Source organism: Canis lupus, chromosome 23 (assembly GCF_048164855.1).
Source record: "Canis lupus baileyi chromosome 23, mCanLup2.hap1, whole genome shotgun sequence".
In the NCBI taxonomy this organism is placed as follows: Eukaryota; Metazoa; Chordata; class Mammalia; order Carnivora; family Canidae; genus Canis; species Canis lupus.
This window is the reverse complement of record NC_132860.1, coordinates 21,139,282-21,162,174: the sequence shown is the minus strand read 5'-3', so window position 1 is coordinate 21,162,174 and position 22,893 is coordinate 21,139,282. Positions and strand designations below refer to the sequence as shown.

General features: G+C 39.7%; 1 protein-coding gene across 1 annotated transcript in view; it reads left to right on the top strand.

Annotated features, from left to right (window-relative positions):
* Window positions 1-22,893, top strand: part of DNHD1 (dynein heavy chain domain 1) — an 80,137-nt gene that overhangs the window by 9,737 nt on the left and 47,507 nt on the right. Inside the window, 6 exon segments of the mRNA XM_072794249.1 lie at window positions 2,371-2,574; window positions 2,654-2,764; window positions 4,839-4,995; window positions 13,702-13,956; window positions 14,065-14,202; window positions 14,333-14,384. Of these exon segments, the coding sequence (XP_072650350.1) occupies window positions 2,371-2,574; window positions 2,654-2,764; window positions 4,839-4,995; window positions 13,702-13,956; window positions 14,065-14,202; window positions 14,333-14,384 (917 nt within the window).

Sequence of the window (22,893 nt, the reverse complement as noted above, 5' to 3'; positions counted from 1 at the left end):
CTGATCCAAGCCCTTTGAGAGCAAAAATTATGAAGTAGTTATTTCTATGTCCTCATCTCCAATCACAGTACTTGGACAGAAGGGAAACATGATCAATGGTTTAACTAAACTCCATGAAGGCATTAAAAAGGGGGAAGGAGAAGGAACTTTTAAAGAAAGGAAAAAAGAAAGAGAAGCATTCATTAAGAAGGTCATAGGGGAAGGAATGACTCCTTGGGAGAGCCCGGGATCAGTTAGGATAGGAGGCTATTCTATGGGAAGCTAAGCAGCCCAGTGGTTAAAAGGGGTGGCTTCAATCAGATAGATTTTGCTTTAAATCCTATATTTTTCCCTTAACTACCTTAGGCGAAGTTATAACTACTCTTTGTTTAAGAAGAAATAGTTTGGGAGAAAGAATACTTGGGAAAATCAAGTCACTTTGTCAGAAAAGAAACAAAGTTTTTATATAACTTGATTTAGTGAGTTCATTCTGAAATCTATCTAAATGCTCTTTTTTTTTTTTTTTTTTTTTGCTTGTTTTAAAGATTTTATTTATTTTTATGAGAGAGAATGAGCAAGCATGAGGTAGGGGGAGCAGGAGAAGGAGAAGCAGACTCCCGGCTGATCAGGAAGCCCAATGCAGGACTCATCCCAGGACCCTAGGATCATGATCTGAGCAGAAGGCAGACGCTTGGGATCCCTGGGTGGCTCAGCAGTTTAGCATCTGCCTTCAGCCCAGGGCGTGGTCCTGGAGACCTGGGATTGAGTCCCACATTGGGCTCCCTGAATGGAGCCTGCTTCTCCCTCTGCCTGTGTCTCTGCCTCTCTCTCTCTCTCTCTCTCTCTCATGTGTGTGTCTCTCATGGATAAATAAATAAAATCTTAAAAAAAAAAAAGGCAGACACTTAACCGACTGAGCCAGGAGCCCTAAATGCTTTTTTTTTTTTTTTTTAATAGATTTTATTTATTTATTTTGGGAGAGAGAGAGGGTACATGAGAGAGTGTGAGCCAGGGGAGGCATAGAGGAAGAGGGAGAGAGAGAGGATCCTCAAGCAGACTCTCTGCTAAGCTGAGAGCCTGACATAGGGCTTGGTCACACAATTCTTGAGATCATGACCTGAGCTGAAATCAAGAATTGGATTCTTAACTGACTGAGCCACCCAAGCACCTCTCTAAGTTCTCTTAAGTCATTTGCTTAATAATATATTCTAGAAAATTGAGAGAAGAGATAGAAGAGGGCCATTTTATCTCTTAGACATTATAGGTGTAGGACCTGGGACATAATAGCTTTTAAAGGATTCTAAAATATATTTAATGCTTAAAAATATTATTGGTTCCAAGTTATGAAAATAAAACTGTAAAATAAAAACTTATAAATGCTCTACTGAATGTGCCCAAACATAGCATTATGCTAACTAGTCTCCTGCAACTAGATACAACTATTGTGTAATTCCATATAAATGGCATTTAGTCTGGGATGTAGATGCATTGCACTGAAGTAAGAGAACTTAGTAGGATTTTAAGATGACTCTGGAGGTACTTGTCCAGTGCTCTAGGGTACAGTTTTCCTCTTAATTTGCGTGTGTCTAGTCTTCTAGTTGCCCCCTGCTTTTCCCCAGTTCCTCAGTTACTCCAAACAGCACCCCCTAAAGATCTCTCTGTGTTATTTCAGTACCTAGAGATATACGTGTTTTATCATTTCTAGGATGTACTTTTTTTTCACATTTTAACATCTCTGAAGTTGTGATGCATCATACAAATTCATGAAGTATCACATTGGCAGCATTTTAAATTTTATTGTTTAATTTTTTTTTAAATGCTGGAGCTTACAATTAATGGAATCTTAGATTTGATGGGATGTAAAGTATCTGGATCTGGAGATATGAACTCCTTAGAACTGGCTAGGTGCCTTTTTATTTTTTTCTTCTCTATCTTTGGCTTCCATTTCTTCTTCTTCTTCTTCTTTTTTAAAGAATTATTTATTTATTTGAGAGAGAAAGAAAGAGATCAGGCATGCACATGAGTGAATGAGCAAGGGGAGGGGTAGAGGGAAAGGGAAAGTGAAACTCGAGTGGTCTCCACATTGAGAAAAGAGCCCATGCTGAGGCTCGATGCTGGACTCCATCTCAACCCAGAGATCAGGACCTGAGCCAAAACCAAGAATCGGGCACTTAACCGACTCTGCCACCCAGGTGCCCTTGGCTTCCATTTATTCTTAATAATATTTGTTTCCTCTTTTTAGTTTGAACATCATTCTACTGTTTCCCCTCTTCCAACCTTCCTCTGCCTTCATTTCTGCTTCCATGTTTTCCATCTCCAACCTTCTTTTGTCCCTTCCTGAAGCCTGCACAAGTTCCCAGGGCTCCTGCTGATCAGAGCTCTTTTTAAAAGGCCCTATAACCTGGTCGTGGTGCCACCAAAGAAGGTGAACCCTGAGCACTACATCTTCTCTCCCTTTGGGATCCTGCACATACATCCTGTGGAGGGCAGTGAGACAATAACGCTGGGTACCTGGCACCGCCACTCCGTCCTCTGGCAGCAGCTCCAGTTCATTCCATTCTTCAAATATTGCCTCTTATACAAGGCCTTGGCTCGGTAGGTGATGATGGTCTGGGATTTGGGGACCAGTGTTGCAGGGAGCAAGAGCATGTTATCACTGCCCTCTGATTTGTAGTTGGAAGAGGAGTGTGAAGTTACAGGGACTGCAGCGGTGCCGAACTTTCCTAGAGAAGCATCTGCTCTTGGCTGTGCCCCACTTTGGAGCTGGGCTTCTGCATATTAGCAGGTAAGGTCTGCAAACACAATGTCAATAAATGTTTTGAAATTATTTTTACAAAAAGTAGTAACATGGTTCTTGTAGAAATTTTGGAAAATACAAAAACACACAAAGGGACAAAATCTTTAATCTGACCACATATAAATAACCAAGACAAACATTTTGTTAGTCTTTTTTTCTATCACATATACAAATTTAGTCATACTTGACATATTGTTAAGTAACCAGTTTTTTTCTGAATAATGTATTCTAAGCATATCTTCATATAATTATGTATTCCTACATCAACTTGCCCCAGATCATACAATTATTAAGTATTGCATCTGGGGATATAACTCAGGTGTTTGAATTCAAATTCTTTGCTTTTTCCATACTCTCTTCTCTCTTGGATTCTTTCTTTCTTTTTCTTTTTCTTTTTTTTTTTAATTTTTATTTATTTATGATAGTCACACAGAGAGAGAGAGGGAGGCAGAGACACAGGCAGAGGGAGAAGCAGGCTCCATGCACCGGGAGCCCGATGTGGGATTCGATCCCGGGTCTCCAGGATCGCGCCCTGGGCCAAAGGCAGGCGCCAAACCGCTGCGCCACCCAGGGATCCCCTTTTTCTTTCTTTCTTTCTTTCTTTCTTTCTTTCTTTCTTTCTTTCTTTCTTTCTTTCTTTCTTTCTTTCTTTCTTCTTTCTTTCTTTCTTTCTTTCTTTTTTGGAGTGGGGGGGACTTAGTGATTCCTATTTTCAGTACTTTTTTCTTTTTCCTGTACTTCTTAGCCACTTCTAATTATTTTCTGTGAGAGAAGTTGTAAATTCAAACATCTACAGGGCCCAAACAAAGGCTTTGGAAGAAAGGCAGTGTATTAGGTGCAAGACATTAGGGGGTGTGGGGAATGCAATCTGGAGACTACATCTAAATAGGACAATCACTACTCAGTTCCAGTTCACTGTTGCCTCTGAGAATATGGGTATAGCATGCCAGCCACCTTATCTTTTTTAGGATTTCCTGGAAATCCACATTTTGTTTTAAAGTGTCTTAATTTTACCTAATTAACTCAGATTTTTATTAAAACAGTGTGCTGGACAACTCTTAGTGGAATATATGAAAGCATGTTCAGTCTGAATTTGACCCATGGGCTACCAGTTTGCAACCTTTACTCTAGGAATCCTCTAGTCTAGCCTAATTATCATGGTATACTTAAAAGCATGATGGCTTGGAGGCTGGACAGATCTGAATTTAAATCTTGAATACTAGCAAGGGACTTTATTCTCTGAGCCTCATTTCCTGATATGAAAACTAGGGATGAAGATTTCTCCAATGCCTCTAAATAGGTTCTAAATAAAATGACACCCATTATGATCATCCTCTGCTTATTGGGTGCCTTTTGGCTTGAGGTATTTTTAGAGATGTGCAGTTTTGGGGGAGGGTGGGGAGAGTAGATAACAGAGGCAGATTTTTCTCAGGGATGCTCAGTCCATGTTAGATAAGTTGGAGGTTCATCACCTTTGATCCTAAAACTCATCTGTCCATCTAGACTTTTAGGGCCCTTAGCTTCCTCTATTCTAAGGAAGAAGCCTCTGTGGTTTCTCCTTCTAAGTCAGACCTTGGGATCTATTTGACCCTCTCCTAGCAGAAAGGTCACTTAGTACAAACATTTGCACAAATCCCAGACCTTTCCCAAAGAATTCCCTAGCCAGCAACTTCCTCAGCTTGAATTCTTCCAAAGAACAATCAAGAGGAAGGAAGCTGTTATTGTAGGTCACTAGGAATATTATAATCTTTCTAAACTTTTGCTTATTCTAAAGTGGGCTAGGCTGGAAAGAGGTCAAAGGTGTTCAAGGAAAGAGGGCTGAAGGGGGCAGCTGGGTGGCTCAGTGGTTGAGCATCTGCCTTTAGCTCAGGTTATGGTCCCAGAGTCCTGGGATCAAGGTCTGCATCAGGCTCCTTGCAGGGAGCCTGCTTCTCCCTCTGCCTATGTCTCTGCCTTTCTCTGTGTCTCTCATGAATAAATAAATAAAATCTTAAAAAAAAAAAAAAAAAAAAGGTAAGAGGGATGAGATGCTGGCTCTGACCAGCTTAGCCCTTGATCCCAGGCTTCTGCAGGAGCTGCGCTCTGTACCGTGGCTTCCCCAAGAGCCCAATCGAAGCTACAAGCTGCTGGACCTACAGCGGGCTCTAGCCAAGGAGAACCACAAGGCTCTGCGGCTGCTCCATCGCTGCCTGCACCTCTGCACATCCATCTTTCAACTGGTAAGAGGCTCCAACTTACTGTGAACCTTTTCTCCAAGGTAAGCTTGTCAGAATTCCAGCGTCGTCTTGGCTTAAGCTTCTCCTGGGATCCCATGTGTGGCCTGGATATTGCATTTGGCTCAGAGCCATTGTCCTGTCCAGCAGGACAGCGGAGTGGATGGATCAGTTATATAGATGGGCAGAGGCTTGGACTCAACCTTTTCCCTAAGGGTTGGTCATGGCCTTGAGCAGGAAGGGAGGGAACATAACAATAATTTTTCTTCAGTTGTTTGTGCCAGGGGCATTAGGGAATTTGAAAGTTGAAATCTGGATCTTTTGTGCTGCTGGGCTTATCTTTGAACCTATCTTGAACCTTTGGCAGGCCACTGTGGCTGTTAGTGGCTGTTAGAAGCACCCAGTGATATGTCCTTCCTAATTATGCCTACTTTGCATTTCTGGGACATGCCCCCCGCTTAGGGTTCCTGGAGGTCCTGGTGTGTGTTTGTTTTCATCACTATAGTTTGTTGTCTGCCAGGTGGGCCTGGATATTTTCACAGTTCTCTGGTTGATCCCCACCTGCAGTTAGTCTAGTTCTGAGAGAAGGGGCCCACCCAGATTTTGTGAACATGGGAAATAATGGAAAGAAGGCCCCCTGTAGATTGATACAGGAAGATGGCTTTTAGCCTCCAGACAATAAAAGGCTGACCTCCCATTGCACTAAGCTCAAGGGGACAGAATATGGGGGTGAACTGTTCCATGGCCTTTCTCTATCTCCTGGTTCCTAAATCCCACCTTTGTTTTAATGTCACAAAACTATAATTTTTGTAATGGTCAGTAGTTTTTGTTAATTAAGGTATAATTTACATGCACTAAGGAAAACAAATTTTAAGTGTTCAGTTTGTTGAAATATTTGTATATATATATATATATCCATGTAACCACCACCCAGATAAAGATATAGAATATTTCCAGCACCTCAGCAAGCTCCCTGGTACTTCTCCTGTCAATAACCCCACAAAGGTAACCACTACTCTCATTTCTGTCACCATAGATTCATTTAGTCTGATTTTGAGTTACATATAAATGAAATCAGCATGTCTGGCTTTTTTTTCCCAGTCAACATTTTGTTAGTGGGATTTATCCATAATCTTCTAGGTAACAGTGGTTCACTTTTTTGTATACTATGTAATATTTCCCTCTATGAATGTACCACAATTTATTCTTCTATTGATGGACATTGGAGTTTGTTCCAGTTTTTGCCATCATGGGTAATGCTGATAAGAACATTCTTGGACATGTCTTGATGGACATAAGCATCCATTAGTTTGGAGTATGTATTCCAGGAGTAAAATTTCTGGAATAATATATATGTTTTGCCGTACCAGACAGTTTTCTAGAATGGTTTTACCAGGTTTATATTCACCAATGTAGGAGATTTCCAGTTGCCCTATGTTCTCATAAACATTTGGTATTGCCAGGGGTTTTGATTTTAGCCATACTGTCATACAGTGGTATCTCACAGTAGTTTTAATTTGTATTTCTATGATCACCAAGGTTGTTAAGCGTCTTTTCATGTATATTGGTTGTTTTGGTACCCACTTCTGTGAAGTGTCTTAATTCTCTTGCTCATTTTTAATTGGGTTATCTTTTTTCCTATTAATATGTAGGAGTTCTTAATATATTCTAGATGAGTCCCATATCAAATATATGTATTATAGATATTTTCTCCCAGTCTGTGGCCTGCTCTTTTCCTACTTTAATGTTATCTTTTGATTAACAGTTCTTAATTTATTTGAAGTTCATTTTATCAATCTTTTCTGAGTGGTGCTTTTGAGTCCTGGTTTAAGGAATCTTTGCCCACTCCAAAGTCATGTAGATATTTTCCTGTTTTCTTCTAGAACTTTTATTATCTTTTCTTTCACATTAGGTTTTTGGTACATTTCAAATTAATTTTTATGTATGGTGTGAGGTAAGAATCAAGTTTTATTTTTCCCATTTATTGAAAAAACTATCCTTTACTCACTTAATTACAATAGTGTCTTCTTAAATAAAAGACTATATGTGTGGATCTGTTTCTAGACTCTCTTCTGTCCCATTAATCTATTTATCTGTCTTTTTTTTATCTGTCTTTTTAAAAATTATTTCAATTTAAATTCAATTTAGTTAACATACACTTATTAATAATTTCAGGGGTAAAATTTAGTGATTCATCAGTTGCATATAGCACACAGTACTCATTACATCACATGCCCTCCCTAATGTCCATCACCCAGTTACCCCATCCCCCCACCCATCTCTCCTCCAGCAACTCTGTTTATTTTCTAGAGTTAAGAGACTCTTATGGTTTACCTCCCTCTCTCTTTTCATCTTATTTCATTTTTCCTTCCCTTCTCCTATGATCTCTTTTTGTTTCTTAAATTCCACATGATTGGAATCATATGGTACTTGTCTTTCTCTGACTTATTTCGCTTAGCATAATTCCCTCTAGTTCCATCCACATTGTTGCAGATGTCTTTTTGTCAGTGTCACATCATCTTAATTATTGTAGCTTTATGGTATGTCTTGATATCTGGTATTATAAGTCCTATTACTTTTTATTACACAAGATTTCCCTGGCTATGCTAGGTTCTTTAAATTTCCATATTAAGTTTAGAATCGGCTTATTAATTTCCACAAAATAATTTTGCTGGGATTTTTTTATTGCCTTGCTTTTTTTTTTTAAGATTTTATTTATTTATTTGACAGAACACACACACACAAGTAGAGGGAGTGGTGGGCAGAGGGAGAAGCAGGCTCGCTGATAAACAGGAAGCCCGAATGGGGCTCTATCTTGGGACCCTGGGATCATGACTTGAGCCGAAGGCAGCTGCTTCACCCACTGAGCCACCTTGGTGCCCCTATTACTTTGCTTTAAATTTGTAGGTCAATTTGAAGGAGAATTGATATCTTAATAATATTTTGATTTCCAAGTCATAAACACGGATTTCTTCATTTATTTTGATTTCTTTAGTTTCTTCTACTAAGGTTTTATAGATTTCCTGTAGAGGTCTTGAACATATCTCATTAAATTTATTACTAGATATTTGATATTTTTTGTTGCTATTATAAATGTTTTAAAATATTATTGTTTCTGGGATCTCTGGGTGGCTCAGTGGTTTGGTGCCTGCCTTTGGCCCAGGGCGCAATCCTGGAGTCCTGGGATCAAGTCTCACGTCGGGCTCCCGGCATGGAGCCTGCTTCTCCCTCCTCCTGTGTTTCTCCTCTCTCTCTCTTTCTCTCTCTCTCGTCTATCATAAATAAATAAATAAAGTGTTTAAAAAATATATTATTGTTTCTAATAGTTGCTACACCATACACAAAAATTGATTCATGATGGATAAAAGACATAAGCGTGAAAAGAAAATCCAGAAAGCCTTCAGGGATCCCTGGGTGGCTCAGCAGTTTGGCACCTGCCTTCAGCCCGGGGCGTGATCCTGGAGTCCCGGGATCGAGTCCCACATCAGGCTCCCTGCATGGAGCCTGCTTCTCCCTCTGCCTGTGTCTCTGCCTCTCTCTCTCTCTCTCAATCTCATTCTCTCTCTCTCTCTCATAAATAAATAAATAAATAAAATATTTTTTTAAAAAGCCTTAAGAAGACAATGTAACATTTTTATTATCTCAGGGCTTCTTAAACAAAATATAAAAATGTAAACCATAAAAGAGTCAAGATATTTGTCTATATTAAAATTAACTTTTTAAAAAGCACCATAGAAAGAATGAAAAGACGAGCAAAGGTAGAATGTAGAGCCACTTCCTATGCTGCTGTGTGGAATGGAGTGGAACTTGTCCCTGTTGGCAGTCACCCCAGAAAGGGGGGGTGATATAGGGGAAGGGAGGATGGGTCATCATCCCAACTGGTAACTGAATTGTTACAGAAGCAGGCTTGTACTCTGTGCTCAATAAAAGCATGCTGCTGCCCATTAAATTGTAGCATTACTAAATAACTAAAATAGATTTGAAACATTAAATAAATAATGATATAAAATGTGAGCATTTGGTGGATAACCTTTATCAATTTTTAAGGATGTTTCCATCAATTTTTTGTGTGCTAAGAGGTTTTATCATGAATAGATCTTGAAATTTGTCCAGTGATTGTTTTTCTGCTTCTATTTAAATGATGAGAATTATTCTCCTTTAGTCTAATATGGTGAACTGTCAGTGTTAGACAACCTCTGTATTATTGGGATAAACCCATTTTCTTTCTCTCCTATATAACTTTTTATTTCGATGTAAATTCAAATATATTAGGAGAGTTGCAAGGATAGTATAATAAACTCTCATCTACTTTTTACCTAGATAGTTTGTCTCATTTATCATTTATGCTTTTTCTTTCTCTCTGAATGAATACATTGTTTTCCTGAACCATTTGAGAGTTTTAGGTTGGAGATACTGAGTTCCTCTACCCTTAAATATGCTAGTGTGTTTCTCTGAAGAGCAAGGACATTTTTTTTTCCCATAACTCTAGTCTAATGCTCAAAAAATAGGAAATTTCACTTTGATACAATTTTGTTATCTAACCCACAGTCCTTGTTAAAAATCTGCAAATTATTCCAAGAATGTCCTTTATTACTATTTTTTTTTCTTGCTTCAGGATTTAGAATCATTGCATTTAGTGGTCATTCCTCCTTAGCCTGTTTCATACGTTACAATTTCTCTGCCTGCTTTTTAGTTCCTTGTCTCTTAGTGGGACAGCTCTTCAATAAGGTCTTCATTCCAAAGCTGCTTCTCTCACCACATCAGACCAAGAAAAGCCTTAGCCTTTTTCTGGGCAATTTCCCCTTTTCTGTTTTGCTTCCCTCTCTCCCTTAGATGTTTGTTTCCTGAAGATCATTCCTCCAATAAACCACATTTTCCTAAATTCCTGATCTGGGGAACCTAGTCTAAGAAAATTATATTAGATCAAGTTCATTCATCCTTTTATGCAAATATTCTACAGCCACAATAACTTTTCTTATCTACTTTATCTTTCAGTTTCAGAGAAATACATGTTAAAATGCCCTCCTGTAACTATAGATTTGTTAATTACTCCTTGATATTCTTTCGCTTTGCAACATGTATTTCAAAATCATGTTATTGTGCATGCAGGTTCATAAAGATATTTTTTGGTGACTTTATTGTTATGAAAAGGTCTTCATTCTTGTTATTTCTTTTCTAGTAGAGTTCTCTTTTGTTTGATGTTAGCAGTATCAAGTTTTTGCTACATCTCTTTGTTTCAACCTTTGTTATTTTATGTGGATCTTTTAAAAATAGTTGGAAAACATTTAGTCTGAGAGTCTATGTCTTGCAATAGGTTTATCTCATTTATTATGATTACTGATAGGCTTGACTTGTTTTTCCCATCTTTTTTTTTTTTTAAGATTTTATTTATTTATTCATGAGAGACACGCAGAGAGAGGCAGAGACACAGGCAGAGGGAGAAGCAGGCTCCATGCAGGGAGCCTGATGTGGAACTCGATTCTGGGCCTCCAGGATCAGGCCCTTGGCCTCCAGGATCAGGCCTTTGGTTAGAGGTGGCGCTAAACTGCTGAGCTACCCGGGCTGCCCTATTTTTCCCCATCTTATTTTGGTGTTTTCTACTTTCTATGATTTCTGGTTAATTCTTCCTTATGTTTCTTGTCGTTTGTTGGATTGCTTATGTTTTTGTTGTCATCTAATTGTTTCAATGTTAGACGTTTCATTTCTCTCATGGTCACCCAGGAACCCCTCAATGCCTATTGATTCTCCTTAGTTTTAGAATCTTGACTTTGTTTCTTTTTGTAGACTGGAAGCTGGAGGAAGCCATGTAACTCAGTTCTGGGCAATGAAACATAAGTGAAAGTCACCGTGAAAACTTTTAAAAAGAGGCAGATATCTAATTGGAATGTCTTTTTGGGCATTTACTTTTGTCTTATTGCCTGACCCTTGGATGAAATTTCTGGTGTTAGAGAAGCTATGAAACTCACACCACAAAAGGACAAAAGTCATATTTAAAAAGATGGAGGAGAAGGACCATAAAAAGAGCTTTGTTCTGATTGATACTGTTGGGCCAATATGCCATCCACGGATTTCTTATTGCATTAAATAAATCAATAAATCTTTTACTTGCTTAAACTATACTGCATATATAAGATATTTAAACTAATGCATATGTACGATGTTTATACACCTGCCCAACAGGTGTAGCTGTTCCACTTACATTTTTTTTAAAGATCTTATTTATTTACTCATGAGACAGACACAGAGAGAGGCAGAAACATAGGCAGAGAAGCAGGCTCCCTGTGGGGATCCTGATGTGGGACTGGATCCCAGAACCCGGGGATCATGACCTGAGCCAAAGGCAGACGCTCAACCCCTGAGTAACCCAGGTGACCTTGCTCCACTTACATTTTTATAACAACGTTTTTTTCATCTCTTTTTCTAAAAACTCTTAATTGTAAACGCCCACTATGACCAACATACCTGATCTCTTTTCCCTACTCTGTGTTTTTTTTCCCTATAGCCCTTATCATCTTTTTACATACAATATACATTACTTATTTATTAAGTTTATTGTATTTCTCCCACCCCACCCCCACCTCCAAAAGTATAGGGATTTTTATTTGTTTCATTCACTGCTCTACCTCTAGTGCTCATTACAAGTTATGCCATATAGTAGGAGCTCAGTGAGTGTTTTTTTTTTTTTAATTTTTTTTTAAATTTTTATTTATTTATGGTAGTCACAGAGAGAGAGAGAGAGAGAGGCAGAGACACAGGCAGAGGGAGAAGCAGGCTCCATGCACCGGGAGCCCGATGTGGGATTCGATCCCGGGTCTCCAGGATCGCGCCCTGGGCCAAAGGCAGGCGCTAAACTGCTGCGCCACCCAGGGATCCCTCAGTGAGTGTTTTGAGTGAATGAATGTCAAGTGTAGATTTTCGTCCATGTCTTTCTCCCAAGCAAAATAAGAACCTTACCACTCTTCTGGCTTCCTTTCTCACCTCTCTTCCTTTCCTTAGCCTCCACCTCTCCTAGTATGCTTATGTTAAGATTTCCTAGAATTTAATTCTGAATTGTTGTGAACATTCTTGTTTCCCGGCCTACTCATTTAGACTTGAAAATATGTTTTACAAATGTCTTTGCTCATCAAAGCTTCTTGTACTTCTGATATTCATTTTCCTTTCTCAGAAATACACTGTTGATGTGTTTTTTTGTTTGTTTGTTTGTTTTGTTTGTTTTTTACAGAGAGAATCTGTGTATGCTAAATTTTTGGAGTCTTTGTATATCTTAAAATGTCTTTATTCATCTCCAAAACTTCTATAATATACTGTGGCTAGATACAGAATTCCAGGTTTAAAAAATTTCCTCAGAACTTTGAAGATATTGCCCCTTCGTGCTGAGGTTTTAAAAATGTATACTGATTATATCCGTCAATTATTGTTGTTGTTTGTATGGTTTTATCCTAACTGGCACTCATAAGCCCTTTCAGTGTGAGTGATACATTCTTTTTATAAACAGTTGCTGTGGAACTACCTGTACCAGACACTGTGTTAAGCAAAGAGAAATGAAAGAACATGTGCCAGAGGCCTCTTCCTCAAAGAATTTACAGTGTAGTGGAAGAGTCACATGAGTAAGCAGATAGTGGTGATGCACTGGACTAAGGGCTATGAAGTGGGAAGCACTGAGTATGGAGGGTATTTCTAGAGCATGGAAGCAAGTCAGAGGGCAAGTTTGTGCATGATGTATAGTGTAGTCCTCAAGTGCCTTATGTCTGGATTTCAGAAGACTAGGATTTGAACTCAGAATGAGTAGAATATAATCCACGTGCCCCAGTTCTAATCACAGGCTCTACCAAACATCAGAAAGGACAGGAGAGCATCAGGGACAGTAGGTCCATCTGGCCAACCATATCTTCCTGGTGTCTCCCCTCTGTTGTTGTTGTTGTTGTTCTTCTTCTTCTTCTTCTTTTTAAGATTTTATTTATTTATTCATGAGAGACACAGAGAGAGAGGCAGAGACACAGGCAAAGGGAGACGCAGGCTCCTTGTGGGGAGCTCAGTATGGGACTCAATCTCAGGACCCTGGGTTCATGACCAGAGCCAAAGGCAGACGCTCAACCCCTGAGCCGCCCAGGTACCCTCCTCTCTGTTCTTCAACAGGACAAGTCCAGAGAGGTGGCAACTCTTAGCAGCCCATGTAGGCTCAGAAGCCTCCCAGATATGAGAAGGACCCACAAAGAGGCTCTTAGACTTTTATCCCACATTCCCCACCCCTGATAGAAAGTGTCAGTGCCGAGACAGCTTCCACTGTCACATAAGGAGTATTATGCTAGTCAGCAGGCCATGCCTCCCAGGCCTACTGATTGGAATCCATGTCCTGGAATTATTGCTGGGCCTTACTTAGCCAATCCTTCTCTTTCTCTGTGTGATTTCTGCATTGTGAACCTCTCCGTTGACACATGCATAAATTTTCTATTTGAGTTCTACCCTGGGGGCTTTTGATACACAGGCCTAGCTTATCAAATTAGCAGTGTAGCCTCTCAATGTGTGTTCTCCATTTTACATCTTCTCTAGGCACTAAAAGATTTCAGGGGCTGATCTAAAAAACATCCCTCCACGTGTATATCTAGGTACTAGTTTTCAGGCTCTGAGATCTGAGAGTTTTACACAGGCCAGTGGGTGGCCAGTTTGTTCTCCATCCCCCTTCAGTTAGTTGTCCATTCTCTGTTCCGACAGGTTCACGAGGATACGTATCACATGCAACAGGGCCTACAGGAGCGAGTGAAAAACTGCAAGAGGATCAGGACAGACCAGCGCTCCGTATATCTTCAGAGGGTACAGTGCCAGCAGCTGGAGCAGAAGCTGAAGCAGGCAGAGTCCTGGTTGCTGCGGCTGGGACATTTGGCCCGCCTAGTAGACTACATGATTTGCCAGAGCCTTGTGTCTATCATAGAGGAGGAGATAACCTCCTTTGTGGCCAACATCCTACAAGTGAGGTGGTGGGTGGCATGTGTGGAGGTGGGCAGGCAGTCAAGGCCAGGTGGCCGGCAGCAGATACTGACATGTAGCCCCACGACCTCTCCTGACCATTCTTTACAGGCCCCAAGGCAGAAACCTTTTCTCTCAGCCCAGCTGGTCTTTGACAATTGTGGCCAGCTGTCCCATGAGCCATGTATTGAAAATATGATCCAGATTCTAACTGGGGGCCTGCAATCTGTCAAGGCCTCTGTCCTGAAGGTATTCTGGATTGGGCAGGGGGCTAGATGTAGGAATTCCCAGTTCCTATCTGTGTAATTAGACATTCTCAATCTGGTCTGAACCCTCACTGGTTTCCATTTCTGCCTCCTCTACATACCTTGCCCTGAAGGTAATGCAGTCTACAGACCTGAAGACCCCCTGGGACTCCTTGTATTCTGAAGGTATTTAAGTAAGGAGACTTAGGCAGGGGGGTAGGAAGAGTGGAAGGAGGGGGAAGGGCATGTGCAGAGTGCCAATGGCATGGGCCATCAAGTCAAGCCTTGGGTATAGATGGAACAGCTGTAACCTGGGTAGTACACACAGGTATTGGGGGCAGGGGTTAGAAGTGTGGGTATGTGTCTTTGCTCACTCATGCATGTGTCTGTGTGTATGTGTATGCATGCAACTGAGTGGAATGAGAGGTGTATGAAAGAATGTGAGTGAGTGCATTGTCCTTCCTCTGGTTCATCCAGGCTCTGTGAGGCTTTTCTCTAATGTAATGGCATTTTGTTCCTGTTAAATTTGATTTCTAAGTTAATTTTGTACTTGGTTGAAGAACTCTGCTCATTTGATATTTGCTTTATTTCATACAACTCTTTTTCATTTCATATAGGATAATCCATTAATATTATTGAGCCATTATGGTTACCAGTTATTACTGGTTATCAGTCCTCAAACTTGTTAACCATCAGGAAGGAAATACATCTTCACATTTCCTTTATTTGGAATACTAACTCAGTTATAAACAAAATCATTACATGTATTCAGTCACATCTGACATGTAGGTACTCCCCCTGCCCCTTGATTCAACTAGCGTTTTCATTAAGATGATTAAAAGACATGAAGTCAATTTTAGGAAATAGATGACAAGGGAGAAAAAGGTTCATTGAAAGGAGCCCATGTCTTTTACAGAATACACCAGTTGGGGCACATTATTTTCTCACATGGATCTATGTTAATTAATACAGACTACTGATATTTGTTTTACATGGTACAATGGAAAGAGAAAGGGCTCTGGAACCAAACACATTAGTTTGCTAACCTGTAAAATGGGAATAACAAAGTCACTTAACTTGCAGGATTAAAAGAGGTAAATTGTCAAGCATAGTGCTCAGCACATAGTGATACATGCAACAGATAGTAACTTCTTATTGTTACTAGTATTAAAGACGAGACGAATGAGATATTTCACATTATTCTCTAATTTTATACTAATTTATATCTTGGTATGCTGTAGTATTTTCTTTTGATCGGCAAAATAAACAAAAACCTTAAAACTTTTATTCTAAATTCTAATGAAAGTAAAAAATGTTTACCTGCAGTGTCTTGGGTTGTCCCTTCTACTTTTAAAAGAGCACCATGACTGATGTATTTGAGGTAAAATGTCCTGATGCTTGTAATCTTATTTTCAAATGTTTTAGGGGATAGAGAGAAGGAAAAACAAAGTAATGTGGCAAAATGTCAATAATTATTGAATCAAAGTGGATGGATAAAGGAGTTTGTAATACTTTTAAACTTTTCTACATATTTGAGTTTTTTCAATATCAAAATTTGAAGGGAAAAAAAAGATTAGCACAGAAAATCAGAGTAATGGTTCATGGAAGAACCAGAACCAAAGTTCTGATTTAACGTTTTTCATAAGTTTTTTATTTATTTATTTATTTTTTAATTTTTATTTATTTATGATAGTCACAGAGAGAGAGAGAGAGAGGCAGAGACACAGGCAGAGGGAGAAGCAGGCTCCATGCATCGGGAGCCCGATGTGGGATTCGATCCAGGGTCTCCCGGATCGCGCCCTGGGCCAAAGGCAGGCGCTAAACCGCTGCGCCACCCAGGGATCCCCAAGTTTTTTCTTTTTAATGAAAACGGTATAGTATTTAATAAAAGCAAATATCTAGCAGTTAAAACACAACTAATAATTTTTACGAAATGTACATCTATCTGAGAAATCCTATATGAGGCAAAATTTGTATGGCATTTTAACCAAATTACAAAACAATTTCAGTGCCTTTATATATACACAAAAATATGAGAAATCAGCCCCTTACAGTAGAAACTTACACACTGACTAGATTTTGGTCCCTAGAAGAAGACCCAATCTATTACTAACAAAACAGTTGCAGCATATTCTGCAGTCTTAGGCTGCATTCTCCAACATTTTCCAGAGAACGGTCTTAGTACTAGAACATTTTGTACCCAAAAAGAGATGATCAGTATTGTTACCTGATGGCCTTACAATCTTATCAGGGATTTTCTGCAGTTTAAAACTGGGAAATCACAATCAGATAATGATTTTTCTCATCTGGCAGGCGTCAAGTTCAGGAATTTAAAGGTCTTACATTAACTTTACCAAGATCAGTGTATCTTTTTGATATTTGTGTTACATTGAGAAGGAACAAAGGATTGCCCCATAAACTCTTTTGTGTATATTTTGGTTGAGATGGTGTTGAAGTTATCTGAGAGATATAATGCAGAGAAGGAAACTGTCATTACTATTTTTTTTTTTTTGCCAGGGGGCTGCATGTGGCAGGGAGGGTGTTTTGGCAGTGTGAGGTATGAGCAGTATGACCAACAAGAGGAAGAATAGAGGTAACCAGTATAACAGTGAGCGGATTCATAGATGAAGGAGAAGAAAGACTTTTTCTTGCCATCCTGTGAATAAGAAATTCTCAAGAGATGAAAAGTTGTATAAATATGTCTGACAAGAAACTTTGCTACTCTAGGTAAAATGTCTGAGCAACCCATTCAAGGAAACCTACAGTAAAGGTCTATATTATTTGGTTTTTCACAGTTAGGTCAGTACTTAAAAATGCAGCTCCAGGGACGCCTGGGTGGCTCAGTGGTTTAGCGCCTGCCTTCAGCCCAGGATGTTATCCTGGAGACCCGGGATCAAGTCCTGCATCGGGCTCCCTGCATGGAGCCTGCTTCTCCCTCTGCCTGTGTCTCTGCCTCTCTCTCTCTCTCTCTCTCTCTCTGTTTCTCATGAATAAATAGATAAATAAATCTTTTAAAAAATGCAGCTCCAGTTGACTTTTATGTTTCTTTGATTTAGTTGATACCAAACTTCTTATCATAAGCAAGCTTTACTTTACTCTTACGTTGGCTATGAAGTTAATTAGCGATTTCTGTTTTGCTTTGTTGGGATATTACAGTCACCAAGTTGCATTAAAAATATACCAGGTTAAAAAATACATATACCAGGTTTTCTTTCCATTGCTCAGAATCACACATAAATCGACTGTACTGCACCATATTGCTTGAGTGTTCCTGTAGGTCTTGGCACCTTGAATCACAGTTCTTCAACCTCATCTTGTGTTTAGGAGCTCACAAACCAGAAAGTTACCAAATTCAAAGGCAGCAAAGATGTAGCAGCACCACGCTTCACTGAAATGGAAACTAGAAAGTCAGGAGCCTTGCGTCTCAAATTGCTGCCTATCCTTTTATCTCTACTTCTCTCTCTGTTGCTTCCCAGTTTCCCTAATTCACTAAACTAGTGAATTAGGGAATTCCCTAAAACTAGCTATCTCTGTTTCCTTTGATCTTTCTGCTCCCTTATAACTTGCTTCCAAATGACTCTCTATGGTACCAACTCCATCCTTGACTCTATGTGATCTTTTAGTTAAGTTTTCCTATATATGTGACTGACTTATTTCAAATTTTTGAGATGAGGAGTATGATTGATTCAGCCTGTCCTCTAGAGAGAACCACATATCCATAAGCTCTGGCAAGGGGAATGGGGGATGGTACAGATTAATTGGTTTTAGCCATAGGTAAAAGCAGATCCTCTTAGAAGGTCATGTGTGGTGGAGGAGGCTCTAATCTTCAGTTATGCTTGTATTGGCTATAAACATATAAGCCTAAGTGTGCAAGTTGGCTTTGGATAACATTTCTAACTCAGAACTAGCAAGCAAAAGTGGGAACTGACTGACTCTCATAACTAAGGAACACATGGATGCAGATGGATTTAGGGTTAGCTGATTTAAGGCTCAGGAAGTGTCTGTCATCAAGGCCTTATTACTCTTTCGTAGTCTTTTGACCTTGCTTGTGTATTTGAATTCTGAGTCACTGAGAATGCTTTCAGCTGGAAGTAAGAAGACCTAAGAGTAGCCTAACAACAACAACAACAACAAAACAATTATCTCCCATAACAAGAAGTTTCCAGATAGACGCTCCCAGGGTTTATTCAGTGGCTCAAAAATGTCATCAAGTACCAGGCTCCTTACATACTTCCCCAAATCCTTTCTGGGTTTAGCTGTAGGTAAGGGCAGATTCTCTTAGAGGTATGTATATGGTAGGGGGCGCTGAATAGAAAGTTTTTTTTCATCCCAAGGCTTATTGCCTCATACTTGTAAGACAGGCTCTGGCTCCAAGCATCCAATTCTTAAGCAAGATCAAGGAAAAGGGGAGGAACATTGGAGGGAGCGCTCTCCTTGCCTGACTCTTACATTTTATCAGGAAAGGAAATCTTCCAGAAACTCTCCCAGCAGACTCACTTTTACATCTCATTGTAGAAATCTAGGTCATGTGGCTACCTCCAGAAGCAAGAAGGGCTTGGAAATCAAATGGCAAACATTTCTAGTTTCTCACAGAAGATGGGCTCTACCACTGAGAAGAAGGGAGAAGGGAATAGCTATTGAGTAGTCAGCAATACGCCTTCCCTGGTGCCTTCTTCCATTCTCAAAACCTGGCAAGCAAGAGAATTACCAGCATTCTTTACAGCATCATTTCACACTATATTCTTTCCCTTCTAAAAATTTATATTAAAAAAACCTTATTTAATTATAGTTCTACAAATAACAATATATTTAAGCTAACCAGCAGTCTTTATGTTGATCAGTCTCTCAGCAATTTTGTCTGAAGCTCATTCTCTATTTAGATTCTTTAGGAAGGGCTTGTGGAAGCAAAATTTTATTTCCCTTTTTTCCTGGATGACTGAAACATTTTTTTTTCTTTTTTTCTTAAATTCAGTAATTTGAGTAGACTATGTCTTGTTATTGAACACTGTGAGCAGTATTCTCAAGTATGCTGTCTCAAAATGTAGTTTTTGTCTTTTAAAGATTGTTTGAGAGAGAGAGCTTGCACATGAGTAGGGGGAGGGACAGAGGGAGAGAATCTCAAGCAGGCTCCCCGCTGAGCTCAGAGCCAAATGCAGGGCTCCATCCCAGGACTCCAAGATCATGACCTGAGCTGAAATCAAGAGTCAGCTGCTTAACTGACTGTGCTACCCAGGCACTCCTCAAAATGTAGTTTTATGTCTTTTATTGCAGGAAAGTTTTCTTTAATTGAAGTTTTTTAGTATTGATCTCTTGTCTTGGATTTTTCTTCAGGGATTCCTATTATATGTATACATCCTTACCATCTATACCAAATATTCATCCCTTTATCTTGAAAGTTTAAAAAAAATCCCTTTTTCCTTTTTATTTAATAGTTTTACTTTTTTGCCTTTTATTTCTATTAAGGCATTAACTGTTAAATTTATTTGCTCTTAAATTCCTTTTTAGTTACGTTTCATTCTGAAATGATTTTTTTCTTTTATTTCTAATTCCTCCCTGAATTCTATCAAAAGATTTCTGAATTTTTCTAATTTTCTAATGTGTTCTACTTTCATGACTTCCATAATTTTTCTAGTGTCTTTTACCTTGTTTTGCAGTGGGCTTGTTTTGATCTTGTTTCTTGACATGATCTCATTGTCCCTAACGGTGTTATTCTGTCCTTATTCTTTTTCCTTACAAAGATTTCCTATGGGTTTGATGTTGGTACTTTTCTGTTTCTCACCTTTGGAAAACACGTGAGCTTTTCTAAACTTTTCTAAAATAAAAAGTTTGAACTTTTTAAAACTTTTCTATACTTTTAGAAGGAGGTGAGGTTCAAAATGACTTTCTAACCTCTCAGATTCCTTTTCAATTGTTTTTTTTTTTTTTTAAGATTTGTTTATTCATGAGAGACAGAGAGAGAGAGAGAGGCAGAGACACAGGCAGAGGGAGAAGCAGGCTCCATGCAGGGAGCCTGACGTGGGACTTGATCCCATCCCAGGAGTCCAGGATCACGCCCTGGGCTGAAGGCGGTGCTAAACCACTGAACCACCTGGGCTGCCCCTCCTTTTTAATTGTTTTTCGGTAGTGTTCAAAAACTAGTGGCCAGCTTTCTTTCTTTTTAAAGATTTTATTTATTTATTTATTTATTTATTTATTTATTTATTTATTTATTTACTTACTTATTTGAGGGAGAAAGAGAGAGAGAACAGCAGAGGGAGAAGGAGATGCAGACTCCCCTCTAAGCAGGAAGCCCGATGCAGGGACTTGATCCCAGGACCCTGAGATCATGACCCAAGCCAAAGGCAGACACTTTACCAACTGAGCCACCCAGGCACCCAGTGGCCAGCTTTCAGATTTCCTGGTTCCTGTTTTGCTCTCCCACTTTTGTCTGAACTCTTCTTTTTCTCTCTTGCTTCCATTCTGCTCAGTTGTAATTTCACCCCCAGCAGTTTTTTCTTAGCGTCAAGCTCTGTCCCAGAAGGGAGCCCTGGCCAGTTGGTTTCAGGAGTTTCGGGCATAGACTGCTTCAGCTCCTATAGACTTTACCTCACCAGCTCTTGGAGTGGACACATTCCCTCCACTCTTACCTTCTGTTCTCAGACTGGCCTTCTGCCTTCCAGGAAATGCCCATGGAGTATTCCAATACAAACTGTTTTCCTAGTCTTAGTTCTGTCAGTTGTCTCATTGCTCCCCTCTGCTTCCTTCCCTACAAACAGCGATGCCATGTAAGTCTTGAGTGTGTAGGTGCTTTGTCCCCACTTACTTGTGTTTTGGGATTTGTAAAGATCTCCTGCTTCCATTTTCACTAAAATGTTGTTGGGTCTGGGATTTTACTGTCTAATTGTCACTTTTATGTCGTTTTACATAGGAACTTGGGAAAGATTTCAAAACGACACTGTCACTTCCACCATTTCTCCAGAATCTCTCTCTCTTTTTTTTTATTTCTTTTATTGGAGTTCAATTTGCTAACATATAGCCTAACACCCAGTGCTCATCCCATCATGTGCCCCCCTCAGTGCCCGCACCCAGTCACCCCAACCACCCCACACCTCCCTTTCCACCACCCCTTGTTCGTTTCCCAGTGTTAGGAGTCTCTTGTGTTTCCAGAATCTCTTCTGGCATTATTTATTTTATTTTATTTTATTTTATTTTATTTTATTTTATTTTTTATCTTTTTTTTAAAGATTTTATTTATTTATTCATGAGACCTCTGTCAAACGAAGAGAGAGAGAGAGAGGCAGAGACATAGGCAGAGGGAGAAGCAGGCTCCATGCAGGGAGCCTGACACGGGACTCGATCCAGGGTCTCCAGGATCAGGCCCTGGGCTGAAGGCAGACGCTCAACCGCTGCGCCTCCTGGGTGCCCCTCTGGCATTATTTTTAAAGGATCATTCTTGATGTTATGTGGGGCAGAGACTATAAAGCTTTGGAGGCAAGAGCCCAAAGCAGGGAGACAAGTCAGAAGCATATTGCAGCAATGCAGCGAGATCTGCTGATAGCTTGGAGTAGAGCAAGGGGTAGGTGATGGTGGAGGTGATGAGAGGTGGTTGGATTCTGGATATGTTTTGAATATAGACTCGATGGATTTTGTGTTGTGTGTGGGGGGTAAGAGTCAAAGATAACTCAAGTTTTTGACTGGAACAACTGGAAAGATTCAGTTTGCATTTGCTGAAGTTGGAAGACTGTAGGAGGAGCAGTTTGGGGTAAGGGAGAAATCAGAGCTCTTTTTGAGGTGCATGTTAGACATCCAAGTAGAGATATGGAATAGGCAGTTGTTTAAATGAGATTGGAATTCAGGGAGAGATGCAAACCAAATATAAATTTGAGAGCAAATAGATGGTATTTAAAAACACGAAACTGGATGAGTTCTACTAGAAAGTAAATACAGATGGAGAAGAGATGAGATCTGAGGACTGAGCCTTGGTGGGGGAGCACTTTATTTTTAGGTGTTGGTACTGTGCATCTAATTTCTGAACATTTCGATGCTTTTCCCCCATTTTGCACAAAGTTTTAACACAAATAGTGAAATTGGCAATTAACCAGTTTCTAAGGAGTTAAAGGGGGAAGCCAGCCTCAAAGATATTCCTTGAGGCAGATACTGAGGACTGCCATGCGCACCATCTTTGTTATCTCCTCTGTTCTGCAGAGGCTAGAGTTCTATGAACTACATTTCCCAGACCTCCTTGCAGCTAAGTGTTGTTTGTGATTTAGATCTGAATGAGACTTCAATTCAGAACTAAGGTAAGAATGGGAAAGAGACAGCATATATGCCAACCATTCTGCTGGAGGAGATCATAGCAGAGGTAGTATGCTTTTGTAGCTGGTAGTGTGGCAGTGACATCCCAATTGCCAGGCAGCACAGAGCCATAGATGCTCAGCCTAGAGTATTTTTGTTTTTCAGTTCTTCCAACTATTTGCAAACCATTTAATATTCTATAATAATTCCCTTACTGCTTATACTAACTAAAGTAAATTCTGTTTTCTGAACTTGAACCCTAAATAATAAATTCCCTCAGTGGGTCTGTGTTTGTGATATGGATGTATGTGTAAACTCAGGAGCAAGGAGTGTGTGTGCATGTGTGTGTGTATGTGTTTATATGTGTGTGTGTAATGTATACACTCACATAGAGAGAGAGGTTGTGTGGAGGCCCTGCAGG